Source organism: Ursus maritimus, unplaced genomic scaffold (genome assembly GCF_017311325.1).
Source record: "Ursus maritimus isolate PB19 unplaced genomic scaffold, ASM1731132v1 scaffold_14, whole genome shotgun sequence".
In the NCBI taxonomy this organism is placed as follows: Eukaryota; Metazoa; Chordata; class Mammalia; order Carnivora; family Ursidae; genus Ursus; species Ursus maritimus.
Window position 1 is genome coordinate 69784321 of NW_024423786.1, and position 25553 is coordinate 69809873.

The following is a 25553-nucleotide window of genomic DNA, read 5'->3' on the forward strand; positions in this document are numbered from 1 at the left end:
CGTCATTCCCACTTACATTTACGTGGACCTATGCTTCGGAAAGAAAAAATATTTCATGGAAATTTTTCTTTTATCAGCATAGTGAATTACTTAAAAAAAAAAATTGGACAACTTTCTGATTTACCTGAATCTAAATTAAACTCACCTAAAGTGTGTTTGAGAACCTAGTAGCTGCCAGTCACGGCGACTCTAAGAACAGTTCTCTGTGGGCATCTAATGACGTCGCGATTCATTTTCTCCTAAAAGGAATTTATTACCCCTCCACTATTTGCAAACCACACGTCCTTGCCCCTCTGGTCTCAGCGCTGTCTCTCGGCTTCACCCCCACCTTAATGTATTTTCCGATTCTGGGGCTAGAACTCTGCACACCACATTTCTTCTGCCAGCAAGAGGCAAACTGGAAGGCGAGGGAGGAATGAAGGACGGGCGCCCCACTGTCTGCTTCCCGTGGAAGAGTGAAACCCCCAACAGCTCTTTGCCCTAACGAGGATGGTTCAGCGCAGCAGTGAGGCCCCGGTGGTGTTTCCTGTGCTAGAATTAGCGTCCTGGATCTGCGGAGAGATTCCGACCTTAGAAGGCGGGCCTCCCTCACCTGCCATGTCACCTGGCGACCCAGTTCTACTGGGTACCTCCAACCTTCTAAATTCTGTTAATGCTAACCTCTTCCCCTTGTCCCCCAAGCCCTAAGGGGGGTGTCTACTTCCTGCAGTGACTACGTTCGTGACACACGTCTCCCCCTTCTCCCACACCTGCTTAATGCATCTATTAAATCATTTCTGTTAAACTGGTGAGTGGTTTCTCTCTCTTGACAGGAGTTAGTTCTGAAAATCGTGGATCAAGGAGATGAGTGGCCTCACTTGTTACTAAGACAATAGAAGACCACGCATGCTGCCTCTGCAAAACAGGTTGCCTGGCTATGCCTGTGTCTTGTTTTTGAATAGTTCTCAGAATCTGTTTGCATGAATAGTTAAGATACCCTTAGCTGTTCCTTTGAGTTTATTCTCAGGAGCAAATTACTTTGTGAACCAGTTTACTTAGGAACACCTGTTGAGTTTTGACAGCACCAGAAGACGGTGAGTTCTGAGCCCAGGGAGTTAAGGCAGTGTCTGAGGTCTAGGGATGTAGCCTTGGGTTGGTGTTCATGAGCGGACCTACCAGTTTCCTGAGGACTTTTCAAGTCCGTCTTTTCATGGTAATATCAAACGTTAACAAATACTCTGGATTAATGAGAACCCTTGCCCTCAGATGTCAGTACTTGCTTTATGTATTTATGTTTCTATTTGTATTGGTACCAAGTAAACCACCCAAAGGGACAATGTTTAACTTTTAATATAGACTTTCTTAAATGCGTATGCTTGATCCACGTGATCTCCAATTTGGGATATACTAGTATAAAGTATTATTTAAAGAAACCCCTGGTTGCATGTTTTTGAAATGGTAGGAGATGTTTTCCAAGCGCAAGAATGGTACCAATGGGCAATAAAGCAGTGAGATTCTTCTGCCTTGTATGGATGGCATGTCCTTTGTTTAGTAAATTAAAACCCTAAACAAAGCTGGGCGATAGAACAGCACTGTGAAAGATGCCTTACTAACAGAGTAATGCCTTGTAATCTAATCATGGACAAATAATTTTCTACCAAACAATTCGGCAGAGGGGAAACCTAAGTCTTGGGTTTTTAGGTGCTGAACTGTTGGGTGTCCATTGGTTGACCCACCTTGTTCAACTTCCCTCCTCAAGTTATGCGAACGGTCAGTTGTATTCTAATTCTCTCCCCTCTGCTTGCTTTTCAAAGATGCAGTTTGGGGTTTCTAAGTTTCTGGGGGTGCAACTTGAAATGGTAACCAATTTGTAGAAGAAAACATGATTTGCACATAAGTCTGAGCAGTTGCCAAAGGCCCAGAGAAAATACATGGGTCAATCAGATTATTGTGAATAGGAAAAGCCCTTCTTAAGCAGTTGAATTAATGATGGTAAACAAAGACAAAATCCTATCTGCATCCTTTCCTAAAATCAAAAGTTGAGACCAGAGAACTGCTAATTGGGCATTTAACAAGCCTGGATCCACAATGACGTGGTAAAGTTTATTATTAGATGTAAAGAAGCACTTGGTATTTAATATTTAACAAGCAGCTATTATTAACACAAAACGCCTATTAGTTGAATTCTAACTGGGGAGAGAGGGCTAATTTTTAAAAGCTTTCTGAACGTGCTACGGTAAAAAATAATAATAATAGTAATAAAATAACACACGAAGCTTTTCTTATTTTTTTTTTTTTAAGTAGGCTCCACACCCAACACAGGGCTCGAATTCATGACCCCGAGATCAAGAGTCACATGCTTTACCAACTGAGCTAGCCAGGAACCCCACCGGTGAGTGGCTTTTCTTTAAGAGAAAATATTAAACTACTAATCTAGTTCCTGCAACTAGCTGGACACCTTATATGTCTAATAGCCTAAAACTCCAAACCCACTTAGGGGTTGTGCGTGAGATCCACCTTCCGGGCCCACTGTTTGCTACCTGTCAGCGGCCGGACAGACCCCCACACTTAAACACATCTGAAAACACAGTGTTATTTTGGGTGCTGGAAGAAAGGAAAGCTTAGATTATGAATTATTTTTATAACTGGGAATCTACCGTAGTACCCGTAAAATAATGAGATGCGGTTAAATATATTAGATCCGGGGCGCCTGGGTGGCACAGCGGTTAAGCGTCTGCCTTCGGCTCAGGGCGTGATCCCGGCGTTATGGGATCGAGCCCCACATCAGGCCCCATCTGTATTCCTCAGCTGGTCAAGATACACCCAAAAGCCTCTCTGAGGAATTTTCCAGAAGGACTTGACCTGACTTGGCTCCATGGTCTTGGCAACTAGTGTCCGTGAAGCACTCTGTCCGTCTGAATGATGAGGTGTCACTACCTAGTCAATCACGCCTCTTGGTTAGTCATAGGAAGGCAGAAAAGCACCACGCAATCTTTAATTCTGACTGGGCCCATTGCACTGGTGGAAAAAACATGTTCTGCACTGTAAATGCCAGGCAGTGTGGTACGTAGAATGCTTTTGGTAACTTTCCATAACATTCTTATTACGGGATACAAGCTTTGAATTTAGCGTGATATTTCATTTGGTTGAGCATTGCTGGGCATTGTGGCCAGTGTTGCTTCCTCACTGATGATGATACATTTTCTGACTTCTAACATACCTGTCATTGAATGTCCTTGAAGGTTTTTATACTGCTGGAAAGGGTATTTAATGACATAGATGGAGTCCAGCTGTAGTCAAATGCACGTTGAATTGTATTGAAAATGGCAGTGGTTGAATAAATCATCCTCCCCCTTGGGACTTGCATTAGCCTATCATCATGCAAATAAGTTCATGTCCTCCACGAACAAACCGAGGAAGTTAATTCCTCAAATCAGTTACAAAACAGGAGCAATTTTTTTTTCTGGGCTTAAAAGGTGTCTAACCAATGTTAGTTTCAAGAACAGCTACCACTAAGAGAAAAATGAGAAAAAAAGATTACCGCAAAAAATGGGAAAAAAGAAAAAGGAAAAACAAAACCAAAAACATCCTCCTGGCTTTTTCATTAAAACAATAGAATATATGAGCAGATTTTTTTGAATATATATTCATCTCCTTGTTAAATGAAAATAGGGTCATTGAATTTCGGGGGAAGTTTTGTAAATTACTTATTAGTGTGGAAGTCAGTCAAGCAGATTTGTATTTAGCATTGCTGCCCTGGTCATTTTCAGGGTGAATCCTGTTCACTTTGACAGATGTTGAAATGATGTTTTCTTTTCCTTGGGAAGGCACAGCCACACGAGGAGGCTGCAAACATTTCTTGCGCCTTTCCACTAAAGCTTTCAAAGAATTTTGCAAACTCAGTAAAATTCAAGTATCTGAATTGTTGACGGCAAAAATAAAAAGTAGAATTCCAAATCAGTATGACCTCGTGGGTTTTCTGTTGTTTGCTTCAAAACTTATCTTGTGACTTACGCGCCAATATATAAAGGGTGTGCTGTCCAATATCGTGAGGAATTGGATTGGTAAGACTAAACATATAAAGGCAATGCCTAACCTCCTAACTCCCACACTCCTTAATCTCTTATCACCACTAAAAGAAGACGGAAAACAAATTGCAGTTTCACTCTTTCCTCTCTTCAGCCTAACGCGGAAATTCAAAGGAAGAGTGATCGCGGTGACTTAAAAGACAAAGACAAAAACAAAAACAACCACCTCTTTCTGCTTCCTAACGATTGAGGCTTTTCCCTCGACACTGGACGACAACCCCCTTCTGGACACCCTCTGTCGCAGCCACAGGGACCAGGACTCCGCCGTGAACCGGCCCCAGCGAGGTCCGCCGTCTGTGATCCGACCGGACACAAGGTGGCAGCACCGTCTCGCAGCTCAAACGAATTTCCTGCGATCAGGGTGGGATTCAAGTCCCTCTAGCTCTTCTAAGGTCCCACGTCACATCATGCGCTGAGGACTTTACAGTTAATCTTTTAGTAGACAGACTGAGTAGCAGGCGCCCAGGTGTTAAAAATATATATTACGTAATAATTGACTCATATTTTTAAACACCTTGGGTGTATCATTGTCCGGGTAGGCGAGTGTGTCCGCACATGCGCACTCCGCCGCACCCCACCTCCACTTACAGACCTAGCCTCGCAACCGGGTCCCGCGGTTGCCCCACGTCACGTGACGGGCCCCTCCCGGCCACCTGCCAGCACGTCCCACAGAGGACGGGTTCGATCGGCAATTTAATCAAACCCAACGGGGAAACCATAAGCCACTGCCCCGCTGTTTATAACGTCGAGACGTTCTGTTTCTTTCTCTCCTCGGTGTGGACCGGGAGTACTAGCTTGGCTACATTTTTCCTCAAATCTCCTTCTTAAATGTTTTTTAATTTTAAGTACTCCCCCCGCCTTGAAATGGTTTCGTCCACTAACCCGGCCGGTGCGGCTGGAACCATTCCGTGCTTCTCGGTGGGGGGGGGCGCGGAAGTCGGACGGCGGACGGGGCAGGTGTCGGGCAGCCGCTTCAGGTTCCCCTCCAGAGTGCGGAGTTGCGGGGCTCGCGCGATCTTCTGGGGTGTGCGGGTGGACGAGGTCCCGCTCGCTTCGCGGTGCGGAGGCGCGCTCGGCCAGCCCGCGCGCCCCCCCCTGCGGGGTGGACTGGTGGTACGGCCCGGCCGAGTCACGCGCCTCGGGCTCAGCGCCGCCGCGACCGCGGCCCCCGGTGAGTGAGGCGGCCGGGACCCGAGCTGAGGCTCCCCCCGCCGGACGGGAGGTGCGGGGGCTCGCGAGGCCAGGCGGGCGTCCCGGCGGGGCTGGGCGCCGGGGGGCCGACGGGCTCGGGGAGGGGCGCGGGGCGGGTCCTTTGAGGAAGACGCCGTCAGGTGCGCCGTGGCCCGAGCGCCGGAGCCCGGCTCGGAGCTCTCCCCGCCCGTGGGAAATGGGCTCTGCCGCGCCCCCGGGGTCGATGCCCGTGCGGGAGCGAGTCCTGGAGCGGCCGCCTGGCTCGTCCAGGTCGTTCGGACCCGGGTTGTCGGGCTGCTCCGTGCAGGCTGAGGGGAGCCTGGCTTCCGGGAGGAGGTCTTAGGAAGGGACGGGTGGTGGCTGCGGACGGGAGCCGCTGGAGGCGCGTCTGGGGGGCGAGAGGGGGAATGGGTAGGAGCCTGAGGGCCTCGGAGCAGCCTGACAGTCCTCGGGGAAGCAGTGCGGCACCACTGCGCTTCGAGTTGGTGTGCGGTGTTGGTGATCGGGGGGCTTAGGTGCCAGAGTGGAAGGGGTGGCTGAAAAGCTGAGATGTGGGGTGGAGGGCAGATCCACGGACGGTAAAGGCATGAGGACCGTGACCTGGGTTCAGACCCCGTCACCGTCGGTGATTCGCTCTCCTTTAATGTTGCCAGGACACTGCAGACTTGGCCTGCCCTCCCTCCCACCCAGGGTTTACCTTCGCTCGTTTACGGAAGAGGGTGTGTGTCTTGATTCCTTTTCTCCCAGACTGGCATTCCGAGGCAGGCGCTCTGATGAAGTGATAGGCCCAGATCAGTGCTCTCCAGGGCGGGTAGAAGACCCTATTTCTCTCCAGTTTGCTGGGTGTTGTTGGACGCAGCCTTATCACCTGGAAAAAAAATAGTAACCCAAAGATGGGCGCATTGTGGATTGAGCAGCCACTGGAGGCGGAGGACGAGGAGGAAGGACTTTGCGGAAAGGAGGTGTTGCTTCTCCAGCCCTTGGACACCTGGCACCACCCACGGTGTCCAGCCAGGGGGGCAGTAGGGGCTCCCTGTCACAGCAGAGCAAGTGCTGGAAGCGTTGGATTATCAACGTTGTTACGGGGAGATTGAGAAATAGTGGCCCGTGGCTGTGTTTGCCCTTCTAGCGTTGTCAGGGACCTTTGTAAACAGAAATCCGGTGAAGTTGGTAGGAATAATAGAGGCACCACGGTGTGCAGGGTTTGAGCTGAAAGTAATCCCCTGTGGAACATTTCACCTTGGACTTGCTGGAATCCAGCTGCTGACCTAATGAGACTCCCATGAGGAAGACTAGGTAAAGAAGCTGCAGGGGATTCTGCTCATGACTGGTTAAGAGCCATTATGATACTGTTTTTGCAAAGTGCTCTTTGAGCCTCTGTGGTCCTATGAGAAGACCACACAGGAAGTGAGAATGAAATAGACCCAGGGCCATGGAAAGGGCCTTACGCCTTCGAGGTATTTGGATCTTGCTCTGAGTATAAAGTTGAAGGGATAGGGGGCAGATTTCTGCTTCGTCCTTGCATTCCGGAAAGCTCGTTGGAAGGAAGGGAAGAACTGTTAGGCGTATTCAAGCCAGTTTATTTTGTTCAGTAAACAGCTGGTACAGATTGGAAGTGAGAGTGAACAGAGAACTGACCTCCTGCTGCTGAGAATTCTGATTCCGCACGTTGTGGTTAACCTGAGAGGTGCTGGTTGGCTTCTGCGTCTCAGCTGTAGGGTAGTTCTCGGGATAAGTAAGATGTTGGACATGGACTGGCAGGTAAAGGCTGGAGACAGGCTTTTTCTGTGTGACTTTGGAGTTGGTACCTCCCTGTCTTCCACTAGCTGCCTGGGGCTATGGTACTCCTGATCAGGACTGCTTTTCTTAAAAAACAAAACAAAACGAACTATTATTAAGTCTCCCACGTTGACCATGGATGCTGGGAAGTAGCTGAACAGCGTCACCTCTCGTCTGTCCTTCCCATTCGAGGAGGAGAGAGACATGTAGGTCTAAGGTCTGAAGGGTTAAATTGGCGTGCTGTGGGTGCTGCCCTGGCAGTCCCCTTGTAACCAAGAGTCGGAAGGATGATGACCTTACATTTGTAAATATTTTGTATTTTTAAAAGATGTAAATATACTTAAGGAAGTCCTTTATGAAATAACGCTGTAGGGGTGCAAAAGTTCAGCTCAAGGTTTGGCTGCACTGCCAGCTTGCTGTCAGCTACTGCTCAAAAGGCAAGAGGCCTGCTAAGCTGTTCAGAGCCGCGGGAATCCCCACACCTTTTTTGTGATGTTCTCATTTTAAGTTGGCAGGAAGCTGCTTGATGGTTGTATGTGTGTCCCCAAGTGCTTCACTCTAAGAATCCACTGTGATTTTTTTTTCCTTATCTAGAAAACGTCAGGCCTTAGAGCTGCAGCATGGCCGCCGCTGCCCTGCCCGACTCATTTGGAAATGGCCTTGCGTGCTCTTGTCTAGGTGGGATGGTGCACGCGTGATTTTGCCGAGTATAAAGGTGCGTGTGGGTGCTCAACAGTAAATGGGGTGAACCTTAGCCAAGTGCTGCTTCCATGAGGATGTTTTGCTGGACGGAACTTTATTTCTCTTTTATGCCTCTCAAAGGAGGATGTGCCCTCTTTCTCCAGGGTTAATGCCTCTGCTTTGGGTCTCAATGCTTCTTCCTCTGGGATTCTTACTCCATTGTTGGTCACCCACTCTTCCACAACGGATGCTTAAGCCATCATTTTCCTTGATCTTACCAGAGTGAGCCTGGTGGAACCTCTATTTAAATTTGGGTCTCAGGACACTAGGCTCTCAGACTCCGGTGTTCCCCATGCTTGTGCTCTAGAACCTCTCCTGCCCATAGATAGCCTTGGTGAGCTCTCTGCTTTCTGTGGCAGCAACTGTCCTCTCTCCGTGGGCAGCTCCTGAATCCACTCATCTATCCAGAACTTTAATGTGGTGCCTCCTGTGTGTGCCAGGCACTGTTGTAGCTGTGACCCCCACCCCCACCTTCGGGAACATTCATACAGGGGAAACGCAAACACTGCAGTGTCCAGGAGAACTAAACTAAAGCGGAGGGGGGAGAGAGTGATGCGGTAGAAGTGAGCAGCCGCTCTGGGGGGCGGGTTGGGGAGGCCGGTCAGCAGGGACATGCAAGGAAAAAGTGACTGGTGAGGATGGTGAGTCGGGCAGAGGGCCGCGGAGTGTCCCAGACCTTCATCCTCCACCTAGCCCTCTCTGCTTCTGCAGTCCAGAATCTCCATGGAACTCTCAAGAGTTTTCCAGCTACATGTGCTGCTGTCTCTTAAACTCTGTCTCCTCTCCTGCTGCCCACCTCCCTCTAGGAACATCTTGTGCCCCAGCTCTCCCTACAGCCAGGCACCCACAAGTCCCCATCTGATCCCCACGCCTGACTCACATCAGCCCAACTGACTTTGTCTTGAGTTGTCTATTCAGTGTTGGCCTCTGCCATTCCCGCTGTCACTCGAGCTCCAACCCCTGCCTCAGGTACAAGGACAGGAGCAGTGGTAGTCGTGCCAGCTGAGACGTAGTCTGCAAGATGCCGGGTGGGTGACAGAGTTAGCAGGCTGGAGAAAGGAGGCTGCTGGGAGGACGCAGTGACGGACAGACCATGGGGGTTTTGAGGATGCCGTCACCCGGGACTCACTCCGTAGCCCCCACACGTGTTTCCACTGGGTTTGGCTTCCTGGGCAGGTGCCTCTGACTGGTCAAGCCTTGGTCACACCCCTGTGGGGGGATGAGGACAGAGAATAGCTTACCTTCTTTGGGTCCATAATGGTGGAGGGCGTCCCCAAAAGGTAAGGGTTGAATCTTGGCCACTGTCCACTACTCAGATTTACCATATTTTTCATCAGAACCTATCAGACTCTTCAGTCTGAAGAAAATGAGCCTTCACTATGGCCTGGAAGGGTCCCTAAAATCCACCTCCTTCTCGTCTTCTGCCCTCGTCCCCCAACTCTGTAGACAGACCCCTCGTCATGCCCCCTCCTCGGCCCCATGGCTCCCTTCCTCCCTTCAGCTCCCACTCAGGGAGCCCCTGTGTCCAAACCCGCATCCCACCTCCTCCACTGAGTTTCTGCCCCAGACCTGCTGTACTTTTCTTCCCGAGGCTGTCCACAGGAGAGCAAGCAGTTTGTCATGCGTCCCTCCCCTCCTAGAAGGTAAGCTCCATGAGGACAGCAGCATATCACCCAGCAGAGCAGCTGTTGCTAGAATAAATGAGTCTCTCCTCCAGACCCCGTGGCATTGACCTGTGTCACATTTGCCGCATTGTCCCTTGCACTTGTGTTCTTCTCTGTGCTGTCCACCTCCTAGCCCTGTCAGCTCTCACTGAAGGGTTTTCTGTGTGATCCTTGAATTGCAGTCTCCCTCCTCCATTGTAACTCCTGGTCGGCAGGGACCGTGTCTTGTCTGCTGAGTTTTCTCTGCACTTGATGCAGGGCCGGCTGGCTGGCTGGGTGGCTGGGTGACCTGCCTTGCTGGCCAGGAAGCCTACCGATGACACCTGCCCAGTCCCTGTGCCCTAGAGCTGCGGGCGGGTTCTGCAGTGTGAGCCGAGGCTGGCCAGCTGATGGAGTTGCCTCTCCTCCCCACACACAGGCCTCCTGCTGTCTCCAGGACACCATGAATGCCATCGTCGCTCTCTGTCACTTCTGTGAGCTCCACGGCCCCCGCACTCTCTTTTGCACAGAAGTTCTGCATGCCCCGCTTCCTCAGGGGGCTGGGAATGGAGACAGCCCCGGCCAAGGCGAGCAGGCGGAGGAGGAGGAAGGTGGCATTCAGATGAGCAGTCGGATCCGCGCCCACAGCCCGGCGGAAGGGGCCAGCGCGGAGTCCAGCAGCCCGGGGCCTAAGAAGTCGGACATGTGCGAGGCAAGTGACTCTCAGGGTGTTGGAGACGTTTCTTTCTTAACCGGGGTTCGTGCTGATGCTGCGTATTTGACCTCCTGGAGGGCGGGCGGAGACCCTGTGGGACTAAGAGGTGGACACGACCTCACAGGAAGGTGTGAGCTTCCTGTGATGTGTGCAGACCGTTCTTTGTGGGCCCTGTGGAATGTGGTCACTTCTTTCTATGTCCCTTTAGTTCTTTCCCTTGATCCCAGCTTTAGCTTTTCTACCAACCCTGTGCCAACACACAGTTGACACCAGTTGACAGTTGACATTTGCTTTTCACCCCCCTCCCCCCCGCATGCTCGTGTCTGCACACTGGCCCGTCCTCAGCTCCACTTCCCTCAGTCCAGTGTCTTGGGAAGTTTCCTCCTCGTGGGGGCCTGGCTGTTACTCTCGGTGTCGTTGTGTGTGAGCTCTAGGGAGTGAAGTTTAAGTTCCTTCAACAGGCTGCTGTTCCATGTGACACACCTGGGTCGGGACCTGGTATCGGGAGTGGCATTAGACCTGCCACTGCAGGGGGAACAGGAATCCAGGCGCAGTAGTGTGGTTGCACTGAGAAGCAGGCAGCGTGCACAAGATTGCTCTCTCTATTGCTGGAAACACCTGTGAGGAAGCAGAAGGTGGGGAGTGCCTTGCTGCTGTGAGCAAGTCTGACAGCTGTGCAGGAGAGGAAGGGAGGAAAGAGTGCTGGACAGAGAGAGTCCTTGAGCTGGCATTGCCACGGGAAGGGTCCCCGCATCTCACAGGGGTGGGCTTGCCTCAGTACCCTCTTGTGCGGTCTCTGGGTGGGGATGGCCGCTGGGACGTGTGGCCTCGGCACCAGTGTGGTGGCGGCTACCGAGGGACAGCAGCCACGGCCACCAGTCCCGTTCACTCCCTAGCGCAGGCTCTGAGCTTGTGTTCTCAGGGTGCCGCGCCGGCAGGGAGGTGGGGCAGCCTGCTGAGGCCCCTGCGAAGTGGTCGTGTCAGGACCAAGGACAGAGGCTAGCACACTCACTGTGTGAGCCGCTTGGCAACCCCAGGCCTCAGCTTTGCCTTCTGTAAAGTGAGCACTGTCACTGTCCTTACCTCGTAGGGTTGCACCATGGATTAAATGAGACAGTGTCTGCAGAGCTCTTCATAATACCTGCTGCGTAAGTGCTCAGGAGATTAGGTCTCATTCATATTCTGTCATGATCTTTGTGAGCTCTGTGTCCTGGGTTTTCTATTCAGGAAACGTTGAAATCTTCAGAGAAGTATAACTCTAGGAGCCAGTTATTTTTATATGAAAATAGATCGAGTTTTCTCATTCCGATGTGCATAAAAAGTTTGTTGCCTGCTTCCTGATTAATTGGTTTTTTCTCTTTCTCGGGGCCAGGGCTGCCGGTCCCTTGCTGCAGGGCATCCTGGGTATATCAGCCATGATAAAGAGACCTCGATCAAATACGTCAGTCACCAGCACCCCAACCACCCCCAGCTCTTCAGCATTGTCCGCCAGGCCTGTGTGCGGAGCCTGAGCTGTGAGGTGAGCACCGAGACCCTGGAGGGAACTCTGTGGGAATATCACACACACTCCGGGATGCCCTGAACAAGTTCAGTACTGGTTACGGAAAGGAAGACAGAGGTCAGTCCATCCATGAAGAGGACAGGGGAGCAGGGAGCACGGAGCAGCCCCAGTTCTCTCGAACTCCAGAATAAGTTGAGTTGGACTCCAGTGTTCTGAGTGGTTTCTAGCTTATCATTTGAAGCACCAAACTTTTTGTTATTCTTTCTTGGTGAACATATTTCTAAGATACCAACCATTTCTAGGTTACTTGGTTCACTGTGTCATACATCACCTATTTTATTGTCCCAACCACCCTTATAAGCCTTAGCGGGTCACCATATGCTCTCAGCTCCTGAAGGGTGAATCAGTGTGTTCCTAAACCACCTGGCTCCTGTTGTGCTTAGTTCAAGTCTTAGTGCTTATGTTTTTTGGTTTTCTGTTTTTTTTTTAAGATTTATTTATTTTAGGGAAAGCGCACGTGTGTGCACATGAGTGAGAGGGGAGTGGGAGAGGGGATCTCAAGCAGACTCTGTGCTGAACCCAGTGCGGGGCTTGATCTTACAGCCCGGAAATCATGACCTGATCTGAAACCAAGAGTCGGACGCTCAGCCAGCTGTGCCACCCAGGCGCCCCCTTAGCTCCTATGTCCTTATCTGTCACGGAGAATTGGTAGTACGGTTATAAAACGTCCCTTCTCTGTACCCACCTGATGAGACACACTGAGCCCCCTCTCAGTTTTAACGTAGGGTTGCAGTGTGCCTGCCTTCACCTTCCGCGGTTCCCCTGTTTGATTTCCTGCTGCTGACCTGCTAGAGGCCGACGATTGTGGCTGATAGAATCGTGTGTAAAGTAAGAGTGAGTGCGTCATGAGGGAGACCTGACTTCTGTCCTGTAAATAGAGTGTGCGAATGTTACCGTATGGACTCCACAGTGATGGCTTTGACCTTCTCCAGTGACCACTCCATTCCAAATGAGTGATGTTGGCAGATTTGAGTCTGGAGGGTAGAAAAACGTCGTGAACCTACTCGACTGGCCCTTGCAGTCCATGCTGATAAATGTTATCTTTAGAAAGTTTGATCCCAGGAGCAGATGAAAGCAGTTTTCCTCTCTTGTCCCCGCCTTCCCCACTCTTCCCATAATCAGTGCTAGGTAATTAGTACAGAAAGACAAGTTGGAGAAGGAGATTTGACTGTCACTAAAGCAAGCTCAGGACTGTGTCCTGCAATGGCGGCTGGTTTTCGCAGGTGTGCCCTGGCCGGGAAGGCCCCATCTTCTTTGGGGACGAGCAGCACGGCTTCGTGTTCAGCCACACGTTCTTCATCAAAGACAGCCTGGCCCGGGGCTTTCAGCGCTGGTACAGCATCATCGCCATCATGATGGACCGGATTTACCTCATCAACTCCTGGCCCTTCCTGCTTGGCAAGATCCGAGGGATCATTGATGAACTGCAGGGCAAGGCTCTCAAGGTGACCCCACGGGAAGGGCGAGTGGGTGCAGTGGGGGAGGAGCTGGGCACTGATGGGGGTCAGAGCGCGGGCGGTTTTATCATCTGTAGCTCTGTCTGAATCGTGGTTCCGACTCCAGAGGCGGGGCTGTGGCGGTCAGTCCTGCTTGCTTCCCTGGGCTCTCTCGAGGCCAGTGTTGTCCCGGTTCTCATTCAGCTCTGGCTTCTTTACTGCGCTCACAAGCCCTGGTTTCTCCCTGGTGTCTTTGCTTCCTCTGGCCTTCATGTGGAAGCCAGTCCGTGAATCGTGTTGTAGACCCATCACCAGCGCAGACCTCTAGTCATGGCACGCGTCTCTCAGAGTAGGCCAGGTTATGCTGCAGTGACATGCAGCCCTCAGACCTCAGTGGCTTAAAACCACACAGTTTGGGGGGGTTGTTTTGTTTCATTTGGGCTTTTTGTTTGTTTTTTTATGTTTTGTTTTTTGTTTTGAGAGTGAGCAGGGTGGGAGCAGAGGGAGAGGGAGAGAGACAATCCCAAGCAGCCTCCAACCCTAGCGTGGAGCCTGACACAGGGCTCGATCCCGTGACCCTGAGATCATGACCTGAGCCAAAATCAAGAGCCGATGCTCGTCGGACCGAGCCACCTGGCGCCCCACGGTGTTTCGTTGTTGTTCGTGTCTGTGTCCGTTGTGGGGAGGTGGGAGCATTTGCTCACTGTAGTCAGCCCAGCAGGCAGAGCAGCAGCCAAACGGGAATGTTGCTGATTTCCCTGCGAGGGGGCACAGATGGTGCTGGAGGGCCGCGTTTCCCTCTCACCTCAGCGCCGGAACGGGGCACATGTCCCTCCCGCGCACCGTCTCTCAGTGAAAGCCTCCACGGGCTGGGACGGGGCGGGGGCACCGGAAGTACGTGAAGAACAACGGTCATGACCACACAGCATGTACGCCACCCGAGTGCCCGTCAGGTGCCTAATGAGTTGGTTGTGGGAGAGGGCACAGGAGAAATTCTTAACGAGTCCTCTTCTCAGGTAGCTTCGAATCAAGCTGTGAGGCAAAAACCATTCTGTTTGGCTTGAGGGGACTGGTGGCACGTCTGTGCCCAGCGGCAGGACAGCAGAGTGGGGAGCGTCTTCAGCAGTCGGGTCCGGGAGGTTGGCCGTGAATGAGCGGGCTCCGTGCTGCTCGGCTGGGTTGGTTTCGTTCAAAGGCCGCCCCTTCCCTTCGCGTTTCAGGTGTTTGAGGCCGAGCAGTTTGGCTGCCCACAGCGCGCCCAGAGGATGAACACGGCCTTCACGCCCTTCCTGCACCAGCGCAACGGCAACGCGGCTCGCTCGCTGACGTCCTTGACGAGTGACGACAACCTGTGGGCGTGCCTTCACACCTCCTTTGCTTGGTAACGAGAATTGCGGTCTTCTAGCGACTGTTGGGATGAGAGCAGTCACGGTGTGTTGGTTGGATTGTGCGTGAATCTGGGGAAACAGCAGTTGGGTGAGTCCCCCAGCCGCCTCTGTGCTGTGTACTTGCTGGCAGGTGCTGACCTGCGTCCTCCTCTTCCTCGGGCGCCTCCCCGCAGGCATGTGGAACACGGATTTAGGAGGCACTCGCTGCCCCATGTGCTTAAGAGGATGCTCCCGCACCAGGAGCAGGGATCTCCCTTTTTTGTCTACGACAAACCTTATCCCACACGGCTGTGCGGGTCAGGAACTGGGGAGTGGCTGGCCTGGGTGGTTCTGGCTGAGGTCCTCAGGAGGTTAGCAGTCGGGGCTGCAGTGGTCCGGGGTTTGCAGTCAGCTGGCAGCTGGGTGCGGGCTGCTGGGGGCCCGTCCGGCGCAGGCCGTGTGTTCAGGGCGTGCCGTGGTGCTCAGACCTGCCTGCTCAGGAGGAAGCGATGGCTTCCGTCTTCTGAAAATCACCGCATCTGTGCTCTGGCCTCAGATTGTTTCTGTTGCTTCCATCGCAAGGTGCCCCTCTCCCAAAGACGCCCTCAAATCCTCATCCCTGTGCGGCCGTCGCTCCGAGTCTGGGGCCTCGTCGTCTGAATCAGGTCCAGGTGCGAACAGAGGTCTTTGAGGGTAGCTCCTGAGGACCTGCGAACTACAGAGAAAGTCTCTGTCTCCCGTGCCCAACATAAAACCATTTAGACAGATTTTCAGACAGACCCAAAATAGAGTCAACAGTGCACTGAGCTGCATACCCTCATAGCCAGCTGTAGTAGTCGTCGACATGTTGCTGCTGCTTCTGTCCCCGCTCTTTCTTCTGGAATATTTTTTTAAAGTGAATCTTAGTTGTATCATTTCAAATATAAAAGCATATCCAACAGGGGTGCCTGGGTGGCACAGCGGTTAAGCGTCTGCCTTCAGCTCAGGGCGTGATCCCAGCGTTGTGGGATTGAGCCCCACATCAGGCTCCTCCGCTATGAGTCTGCTTCTTCCTCTCCCACTCCCCCTGCTTGTGTTCCCTCTCTCGCTGGCTGTCTCTGTCTCTGTCGAATAAATAAATAAAATCTTTAAAAAAAAAAAAAAAGCATATCCAACAAAATTGAGAAATTCCTTAGTGTCATCCAGCCTGATCCGTGTTGTTTCCCTGTTTTGCCTCAGGATTGATTTTTGAAATGGGATCGGATCACCACTGCACAGGGCGCACCTGTTCTGTCTCCTAGGCTAGAGCAGTTTCTGTGACACCCCTGCCACGGATTCTCCCCTGCCTTTTGTCAGAGGACCTGGGTCATCTGTCCAGTAGAATTCTCCTTGTAGAGTTGGCTGATTGTGACTTTGGTGTGTGCAGTGTGATCTTTCATACCCATATTTTCTGTGAACTAGTAGTGAGATCAGAGGGCTTGATAGGCTTCAGGTTCCGTTTTTCTTCTGGCAAAAAGACCTCCCAGGTGATGCCTTGTTCTCCAGGCTCCTGAAGGCGTGTGGCAGCCGGCTGACGGAGAAGCTCCTGGAGGGCGCGCCCACCGAGGACACCTTGGTCCAGATGGAGAAGCTTGCAGGTGAGCTGGGGGTGCTTGTGCTGGAAGCCTCTGCCTGCGGTGGCCGCCTGGCCCTCCGTCCCGACGAAGGGACCCTAGGATTGATAGCCCAGGAGAGCATCTGCAAGAGCTCGGCCTTTAGTCTCAGTGTGTTTACTGTGGTTTCCTGTCTCCTTTTTCTTGACAGTCACATGAGGGACTCTACCACCCTGGGCAGCTGGGAAAGTCTGCTATTTAGAGCACTTAGGCTGTGGAGAAGGTTTTCTTGTCCCTGTTCTGTGATCCCCGGGTGCTTGCCCTCTCTGGACACCTAAGCAATAAAATGTCATGCTTCAGTGGACCCAGGGTTTCCATCAAGGGTGGTTCCCAAGCTTCACCGGTGTCTGGGTAGTCCTTCCCAGGTTTTTGGTCAGAGCTCCACGTCTGGGGCTCCGGATCCTGTGTGTTTTAAGTGACTTCCTCCCAGGGGATTCTGCTGCGGCACGCACCAGCCCGGGAACCTCTGGTCTCGGTCCCGGCTGTGCTGCTCCTTCGGAGAGGATCTGATTCTTGGTGACCTAGGTCAGCAGCCTCAGCTTTGGGGTTGGGTAAACCCCAGTTGCGATGTAGGTCGTGTGGAGTGTGTTACTAATAACACTTGACATGCTTCAGCTTGCAAATAATTGGCCTTCTTAGTAAATTGGAGCTGTTTCAAGGTTATGTCTATAGTCAGGGGACTTTGCACGCACTTGGCTTCCAGCCTGCTTTCCTGAGTGGAGAAAGGGAGTAGAGTTTCAGCGAGGGCAGAACGTGCTCCGGAAGACAGAACCTCTGCGATCCACCTTCACGCCCTCGCGGGTCAGCGGGCCCTAGAACCATATGGTACTGTGCTTTCAAATTCCTAGGCTAGGGAAGGTGGCAGGGGTGGGCTGTGGCGAGGGTATTTACGCAGGGAGCCAAGTACGACAGCTTGTAGGAAAGATAGCCGTGCAGGCACGCAGGGCGCTCTCTCATGGGTCAGACGGTGTTTTAGTTCGGAGCACACACTTTGGATTCGGACAGACCTGCCTTCAGGTCCTGCCTCTGCTGCTCTCGTACGTTCTGTGTGACCAGACGGGGCCTCTTCCCTGCAGATCTCACTTGGATCGTGGAGTGATGACGGCCTTTCTTGCGATGGTTGTCACAGAGATGAATGGAAATAAATATTTCTTTATGTGTAAAACGGGGAGAATAGTACTGACGTCAGGACAGTTGAAAGGGTGACGTGAAGTGCCGTGCAGAAGCCTTTACGGTAGTGCCTGAGGGAGGGTGTGTGCGGCGAACGAGCCGTCCTCATGCTCGTCGTTGCTTTGAATTACCCGTGACCGTGAGCAGCTCTAGTCTCACGGGTGCCTGCTTCATAAAGCAGCGTGAGGCTTTGAGCTGAGTAAGTAAGTAAACAGACCGAGCCCTCCCTGCTGCCCCAGGGTCCGAAGACAAGTGGTGTAGATATCTGGCCCAGAGCAGACATCAGGAGTGCCCTCCCTGGGCTAAAGTGGAATCACAACACGGTCGCGTCCAGGGACCACGTGTTTCATAAATGGCTTTGTTTGTCTTGCAGACTTGGAAGAGGAATCTGAAAGCTGGGACAACTCCGAGGCTGAAGAGGAGGAGAAAGCCCCTGTCTTGCCAGAGGGGGCAGGAGGGCGGGAGCTGGCCAAGTGCCCGACAGAGTCTTCCTTGCTCTCAGACTGCGCAAACTGGCAGCCCCGCAAGTTGTCTGTCTTTAAGTCCCTTCGCCACATGAGGCAGGTAGGCGGCAGACGGTAGACCCCCGTTCAGAAGCTCTGGAGAAGAGCTGGTCCCCCCCTTCTCATCCAGCACACTTTGTCCTTTAGGCCCACGGTGTTGAGACCCAGTGGGAATTGGTTGCTTAGGAGTAACCAAAAAGCCTCGGTGGCTGGCCGAAGACAGCTGGGGCCGTCTGGGGCATCTTGGCCACAGGAGCAGGGCTCCCCTTTAGGTGTCTAAGAAATGTAAAAAGTAAAACTGTAAAACATGGAAAGTGTAAAAAGATGACGTAGGTGTCTACGAAAGCCCTGCATGGCTGGCTTCTCGTGGTCCTCTGATGCTGTCATGCTCGTAAAGGAAGGGCTGCTCACAGCACTGCGGGCTTGCGGGCAACCTTAGGTGCTTTGCAAAGTGGAAACAGTGGCCCTTCCTCCGGAACACTGGACAGAATCTGGATGTCCAGCCATAGGAATTGCACCCAAACAGTGGAATGTCCTTAAATACGAGAGGAAACGTCCAGTACATCGTACAAGGTGGTGTGTGTGTTTATATGTGTGTGTGCCAGAGACAGAAGTCTCACGCTACAGTGTTGACCGTGGTTATATTCGGTCAGACAGGAAGAAGAGATGACAAGGTTACAAGGGCAGCCCTTTTTATATTTTTCTGTGATCACTTTTACAGTGAGCGTGAGTTTTAGCAGAAGATCGTTATTTCTGTTTTGAAAACTGGAGTAGAGACTGATTAGCGGCACATGCTCTGTGGGGCTTCTGAATGAGGAACATTCACCCACCCAAACCGTGGATTTGCCTAAAACCATCCTTGTCAGTTGCTTATGTGGATTAAAGTTAAGGAATCTTCAATCCCACGGGAGGTGGGACTATTTTGAAGCTGTTGGGGTTTTGTAAAATGTAATATTTCTAGGCTCCCCCCCCCTTTTTTAAAGCCATGTTATAAGTCAGGATAACAGGCTGAGCTCTCCAAAAACTCCAGTGTCCGGGAAGTTACAAAAAGTCAGGCGGAGAGAGGGACTACTGTAGCATAAAACAGGGTAGACAGCAGAATAAATGAAACAGTCGTGACCCTTAAGTGACTCCTGGGTTAACAGGAAACAGCTACGAAGGACAGCGTTGGAGATTCGGGGCCGCAGACACTGGGCTGGTGGCGCATCATGCCGTGTTTCTGGGGGTGGGTGTACCGGGGCCGTGTAGGAGAGCCCTTGTCCTTCCCGGGTCCTGAAGCATCATGCTGCCTGTCCCATACTTTGAAATGATTCAGGAAAATAGTGTAGAGAGAGAGAGAAAATGTTGCAAAAAGTAACACGTTTTCTGCTTCAAGTTTTTAAAAATAAAATCGGAGAAGAGATCTCAGAGCGTGCCAGGGCTTGGGGATCGGGCTTCCACATGCTCATCCAGAGACCTCCATCTGCCTCCTGACCTCAGACGGTCAGCCAGCCCTTCCCTCTCTCGACCCATCGTCCTTCATACGGAAATCACACAAATCACTTCGGTTGCACAAAAGAAAATTCAAGGCAGAAAGCACCGAACTGTATTTTTCAGGTCCTGGGTGCCCCGTCTTTCCGCATGTTGGCCTGGCATGTTCTCATGGGGAATCAAGTGATCTGGAAAAGTAGAGACGCAGACCTCGTCCACTCAGCTTTTGAAGTTCTTCGGGTAAGAGTAGCTTTTCTTGTGTTTTATAGCAGGACGGGGTTTGCCTAGTTGGGTCTTTTTTTTTTTTTAAATCCTGACGGTAGATGTGAATGTTAGGATGCAGGGATGGGTCGGTCTGGAGGTTCATGCCGGAATCCGAGATCTGTGCTCTCTCTCCGCTGTTGAAAATGGCAGTCAGCGGTGGTGGTTATTTCCAGTGGAAGGAGTCTGCTATCTTGATAGAGTGATAACTAACTACCCGACCCCCAACACCCGGATCCCTCTAAGAAGCCATTGGCGTGGTTCACAGCTGCCTTAGGAGCAGGTCGTCACACGTCCCTGTGCACAGAACATTCCCGATGAGTCCGGGGCCATGCGGCTCTGCCGTGCTGTCTGCACCTTGGAGGTGTAGTGGGTGCCAGGGCCCAGGTCTGGCTGATGATGTTCAAGTGCTCAGAAGCCTTGTTCATGCCTAACGTCTGCCTAGGCCTGTGAGGGCACAACATGCATGTGACACAATCTCTCAAGAAGCTTATAACCTCTTTGTGGGATGAGAGAAGGGACAAACATCCGAGAAGTCAAGGAACAACAAAGATTAGCACCACAGAGCAAGAGGCAGCACAAGTCCCGTGTGACTGCTGGCTGGGGTAGGAGTTGGGGCCATGCGGGAGACACCCCGGCGGGGCCGGGTGACCAGGAGTGCCTTCTGGGAGGAGAGCGGCTTTGGCCCGAGCCGCGGGGGCACGTGGTGTGGGCGGTGGAGACGGGTGGGGGATGTTGCAGCTGGTGTTGGATCTGAGTCACTGTGTCCTCTCCAGACGATGCTGCCGGTGGGCTGTGTCCGAATCATCCCCTACAGCAACCAGTATGAGGAGGCCTACCGGTGCAACTTCCTGGGGCTCAGCCCGCACGTGCAGATCCCCTCCCACGTGCTATCCTCAGGTACGTGTAGCTCTCGTGTCCGACCCGAGGCCCTGATGTCAGGGCTCCGAAGTGGAACTGTCTCAGTTGCGCATCTGAGCGTGCTGCCTGCTCGGGCAGCAGGAGCAGCTTTCCCCGTGCCTTTGGGCCTCCGTTTTCTGTCTTCAGAATGGGTGACGGCTGGACAGGCCAGCCTCCGAGTGAGGGTGGCTTGCTGGGGGTGCTTCTCGGTGGAGGGCAGGTTGCAGTCGTGGGAGTGGGAACAGCGCAGATGGGTGTCTGTTTGTCGTGCCATTATGCTGAGTTGGTGATGCCAACAGGATTCGGGGAGGCCACTCTTTTCTTGCATGTGCCTTAACTCCAGCCTTGACGTTCCCTAGTTCAGCGGGGCCCGGCTCTGCCCCCAGCACAGACAGCCGCACACCTCCGGGCTGAGAGCCGGGAATCTAACCAGCATCCTTGTCTTTTGGTTTGGGGATTTGGGGGGTCAGCCTGGGTGTAAATCCCGGCCTCCTAGGGCAAGCCGCTGGCTTCGCCGAGCACCTCCGAGAGGTGGCGGAAGGTGGTTCGGCGGAGCGTTTGGCGCTCAGCAGTCCTGAGCTGCTGCTCCCTTCTGCATCCCAGGCTGCGTCCCGAGTCCCCCCACTGGGTCCCGCGTCCCTGAGAGGCAGCACCTTTTTTGGAACACAGGCTCCTAGTTTCAAAGATGGGCTTGAACTTCTTAACCGCTATTAGCAGTATGACCTTGAGCCAAACCACTCAGCTTCTTTGAATCTCTTTCCCTGTCATGAAATGGGACTCACACTGGGCCACCGTCACAGGGCTGTTTGGCATTAGGTGAACTGAGGTACATAATTAGTAGTTCCTGGAGTAGAATACATTAACTGAGGCAAGAGCTAACCGTTAGCACTACTAACAAATACACTGCAAAAGGTCCGCAGCGGCCAAGCATTCGTCAGGGAGGCGGGTGTCGCCCATTTGATCGGGGAGGACTTGAGAGCGAGCTGTGGGACGCGGGCTCCCTAGGGGCGGAGGCACGCCTCCCGGAGCCGTGCGTTTCGTGTTACTGCAGAATTCGCTGTCGTCGTGGAGGCCCATACAGCGCCTCGCTCCAGCCTTCACCCAGCCGGGTGCGAGGATGACCAGTCCCTCAGCAAGTACGAGTTTGTTGTGACCAGCGGAAGTCCTGTCGCCGCAGACCGAGGTGGGTGCTGCCAGGCCGGCCTTCCTTTCACCGCGGTGAGTGGGGTCGGGAACGCCGAGGCTGCCTCTCGCTCCCCTATGCTGACGACCCACCCTTGTTCCCAGTTGGCCCCACCATCCTGAATAAGATGGAAGCGGCATTGACCAACCAGAACCTGTCCGTGGGTGTGGTGGACCAGTGCCTCGTCTGCCTCAAGGAAGAGTGGATGAAGTAAGCACACCCGCGTTAGCCCCTGAGGCTGCTTTCTCACGGGGGTGCCGGGCAGCCAGTAGCCCTTCCGTTCTGCTGGCGAGAACCAGGAGCTGTTTTCAGAAAAAGAAGTCGTGACCACCCCCCAAGAGATGGAGTAGAATAGAGGTTAAGAGCGTGGGTTCAAATAGCATCTTTGCCAGTTAGTGTCTTAGCTGGGTGACCTTGAGGAAGGTCAGCACCCCTAGTCCTCCCTCTGCTCCTCTGTGAGATGGGGGTACACCTGCCTCCAAGAGAAGCAGTTATTTTTACTGTTTAATTAACTTAAAAAATCTGAAAGCCAGGGGCGCCTGTGTGGCTCAGTCAGTTAAGCGTCTGCCTTCGGCTCAGGTCATGATCTCAGGGTCCTGGCATCGAGCCCCACATCGGGCCCCCGCTCAGCGGGGAGTCTGCTTCTCCCTCTGCCTCTGTCCCTTCTCCCCCCAGCTCATGCACACGCGTGTTCTCTCTCTCGCTCTCAAATAAAATCTTTAAAAAAAAAATCTGGAGGCCAGATCACAGAGGTTTCTTTTCTATTAAAGCTAACTAATTACTTTATTTCCTGAATAAGTTTCCCTCAGTAATTTTTTTTTGTTAGATTCAATTAGACGTTGTCCTGTAATGAATTTAAAGAAAACGGGCTTTTTCCCCCATTTTGAGGCAGCAGCCTTCTCAGCCGGGGTTAGAGCTGCCGGGCCTGTGGGAAGCCCTGGGGCGTGAAGCCATGAGCTGCCGCTCCGTGTGCCGGTCTTGGAGCCTCAGGCCTCGGGACTTGAACTGTGCTGTGATTTTGCTGTGGTGTCTGAGTGTTGTGTTTTTGGTTTCCTTCAGCAAAGTGAAGGTCCTTTTCAAATTCACCAAGGTGGACAGTCGCCCCAAAGAGGACACGCAGAAGCTCTTGAGTATCCTTGGGGCGTCTGAGGAGGACAACGTCAAGCTGCTCAAGTTCTGGATGACGGGCCTGAGCAAAACCTACAAGTCGCACCTCATGTCCACAGTCCGCAGCCCCACAGCCTCAGAGCCTCGTAATTGACCCCACTGTGGGCATCGGACCCCGTGCTCACCTCCTGAGAAGTGGTGGCGGCCGTCGTCGCCGCGGAACTCAGAGCCGGGCCTCTGACGGCAGTCACAGCCTGCTCTTGTTTCTGAACTGCCGGCATGGAGCTGTTTCCTAGCAAGGAGTGGAAACTGTTGGGGCTGAACTTTGCCTCTGTGTGGGATTTGGACCTGGTGTAGTTTTCGGCACCATTCCACTAGCTGTTTGAACTGCTCTAGCCCCGAAGAGGGCAGGGGGAGACTTGGGACAGTAGGTCCCCTGTGTTTGTGCACCCCTGGGAGAGAAGACTAAGGAGAACATGCGTCTTAGGCCTCTCAAGGATTTCAGTCTCAAAATTTATAGGAAAAACATGTCAGGCCAGCCCCAACTTGGGTATTTTGGCCACAGTAACAAACCTCTCTCAAAGTTAATGTTTGAACGTCTCTATTCTGAAATTCGAGACTTCCAGGTTCTATATGTGAATGCGTGTATGTTTGCTACAGTTGTGAATTTTCAGGACATGTGCCGATCCTTAGTCATCGTAGTAATCTGGTTTTGAGCTCTTGGAATGGCCTTTGGGGGGAATGGACATTTCCTCATCTCTGGGCCCTTCGGGATTCGTATTCTGGAACCATGTGACTACACAGTCTTCTGGCCGTGCTCTCCTGCGATTGCTTCGATATTCCCCTGTAGCTTCAGGACGGCCCCTGATGTTTTTTACGCAAAGATGATACTTTGCTGAAATGTCAGATGGAGCCATTTGATCTGCCTAACTCACTAGATGTGGAGTTGAGAAACCCACCATAGTTTTATTCCGTGACACTTTGCCCTTTATTGCTTCTTTAAACATTGAGATTTGGCGACAGGTAACAATTTTCAGAGTATGGTGATTTAAGTTAGTTTCATCATCCCAGCGTGCACTTTTAATAAGGACTCATGGCTTGGAGGGATTTTTCCAGCAGTTTGGCTGATTTGTTTATAGTTTTTTTTGTGTTTGCTTAATTTATATTTAACACGGAAACTAAGTTTATATGACTAGGTATCTATCATGCAAGTACATTGAAACACAATAAAGATGTATTTTTATAAACTGTTGACTACATGGTTTTGTTGGTTTGATAACCTAGAATTTTCGTGGGATCAGTCAGAAAATATGGCTAAAATAACACCTGTGATAGAACTATTTTGGAATTCTGGGGTCTGTTAAAGGCTTGCAAATTCTAGGAGAAGACGTGGACTGTACTTTGTGGCTACTTTTGATCAATTTTAGCTCAGAGCACAGTAGCACTACCCATCCCCCACCCCCAGCCACACAGCAGGTGTGCAGGTGTTCCTGGGGCAGGCTGCACATACCATGTGGAGCTAAGGGGGATGACGAGGACCCTAGACTACAACTATGGGGGAATCTGTGCTCTGATCACTGGCTGCTGCTTCCGATGACAGTGGTGCAAAGAGCCTGGCAGTCATTGTTGCAAGCCCCTCCCCCTCTAGCTGCCAGGAGACTTAATTGTCCAGTGCCCTTACCGCTCCTTCAGTTGCATGTGTGTGTGTGTGTGTGTGTGTGTATTTCCTCTTTCAGGAAATTCAGGGCAAAAGCAAGGACATTCAAAAAGAAGTGCTTATGCAGGGGGAATTAGAAACTGACTGTGCATGCCCAAGGAATGTCTTGGAAAAGACCTGAGAAAAATGTAGGTTTATACCTCAGTCTGATCCCTGGCAAAGCCTACAACCATAACAATAAAAGACAAAAAACAGGGAACCTTGGGAAAGGGGGAGTATCTAATCTTCAGTGATCACATTATTAGGTTTAAATGCCCAGTGTTCAACAAAAAATCACAAGGCATACAAGAAAAAGGAAAGTATGTCCCATTCAAAAGAAAAAAACGTTACTGAAATTAATCTGCTATAAATTCAGGTTAGAACATTCTAATGTTCTAATGTAGTCCCCAGGGTAACCACAGAGAAAATAGCTATAGCCTATACACAGATGGAAATTAAAAAGGAATTTAAACATTTCACTACAAAAAATCAACACTGAAAGAAAACAGGAGTGTAGGAAACGAGCAAAAAAGCTATAGGGTGTATAGAAAACAGCACAATGACAGAAGTTAGCCCCTCCTTAGTAATCAAGGTAAATGGATTCAACCCTCCAATCAAAAGACAGAGGTCAGCAGAATGGACAAAAATACATGATCCAATTAAGTGCCCTCTACAGGAGATTCATTTGTGACCCCAAAACACAGTTGAAAGAAAGATACTCCACGCAAATAACCAAAAGAGAGCAGGAGTGGTTATACTAATATCAAGTAAAATAGAATTTTGAATCACAAAAGGCTGCAAGAGACAAAGAAGGATGGTATATATTAATAAAAGGCTCAATATGGCGAGAAGATATGACAATGACAAACATTTACACACCTAATGACAGACCATCAAAATATATGAAGCAGAAAAATGCAACTGAAGGGATGAACAGAGCATTCTATAATAGATTTCAATACCCTACTCAGTAATGAATAGAACCAGACAGAAGACCAGGACATAGACAAACACGATAAACCAGCCAGACCGTACAGACGTGCACAGAGCACTCCGCCCAACAACATGACGCTCTTCTCAAGGGCACTTAGGTCGTTTGCCAGGATAAACCATATGTGAAGCCACAGATTAA

General features: G+C 51.6%; 1 protein-coding gene across 2 annotated transcripts; it reads left to right on the plus strand.

The window, feature by feature from the left end:
* Positions 1-5085: 5085 nt before the first annotated feature.
* FLCN (folliculin) lies at positions 5086-23977 on the plus strand. 2 transcript variants are annotated; one of them, XM_040630169.1, is made up of 13 exons: positions 5086-5238; positions 7632-7752; positions 9861-10133; positions 11509-11655; positions 12921-13142; positions 14354-14514; positions 16025-16116; positions 17675-17865; positions 19401-19514; positions 20312-20435; positions 21487-21618; positions 21723-21828; positions 22678-23977. In XM_040630169.1, exons 3-13 carry the CDS (start codon positions 9885-9887, stop codon positions 22877-22879), a joined length of 1740 nt encoding a protein of 579 aa, XP_040486103.1. In that variant the 5' UTR covers positions 5086-5238; positions 7632-7752; positions 9861-9884; the 3' UTR covers positions 22880-23977. The 2 variants fall into 2 exon arrangements, with proteins under 2 accessions (XP_040486103.1, XP_040486102.1); XM_040630168.1 differs by having other exon boundaries at positions 5206-5289.
* The last annotated feature ends 1576 nt before the right edge of the window (positions 23978-25553 follow it).

What these genes read in the sequence shown, in the direction of transcription:
- FLCN (XM_040630169.1), top strand. Translation starts at nt 9,885, where the DNA reads ATGAATGCCATCGTCGCTCTCTGTCACTTCTGTGAGCTCCACGGCCCC. An exon ending in TGCGGAGCCTGAGCTGTGAG is followed by an intron (nt 11,656 to 12,920) that starts GTGAGCACCGAG and finishes TGGTTTTCGCAG; the next exon opens with GTGTGCCCTGGCCGGGAAGG. An exon ending in CCAGATGGAGAAGCTTGCAG is followed by an intron (nt 16,117 to 17,674) that starts GTGAGCTGGGGG and finishes TTTGTCTTGCAG; the next exon opens with ACTTGGAAGAGGAATCTGAA.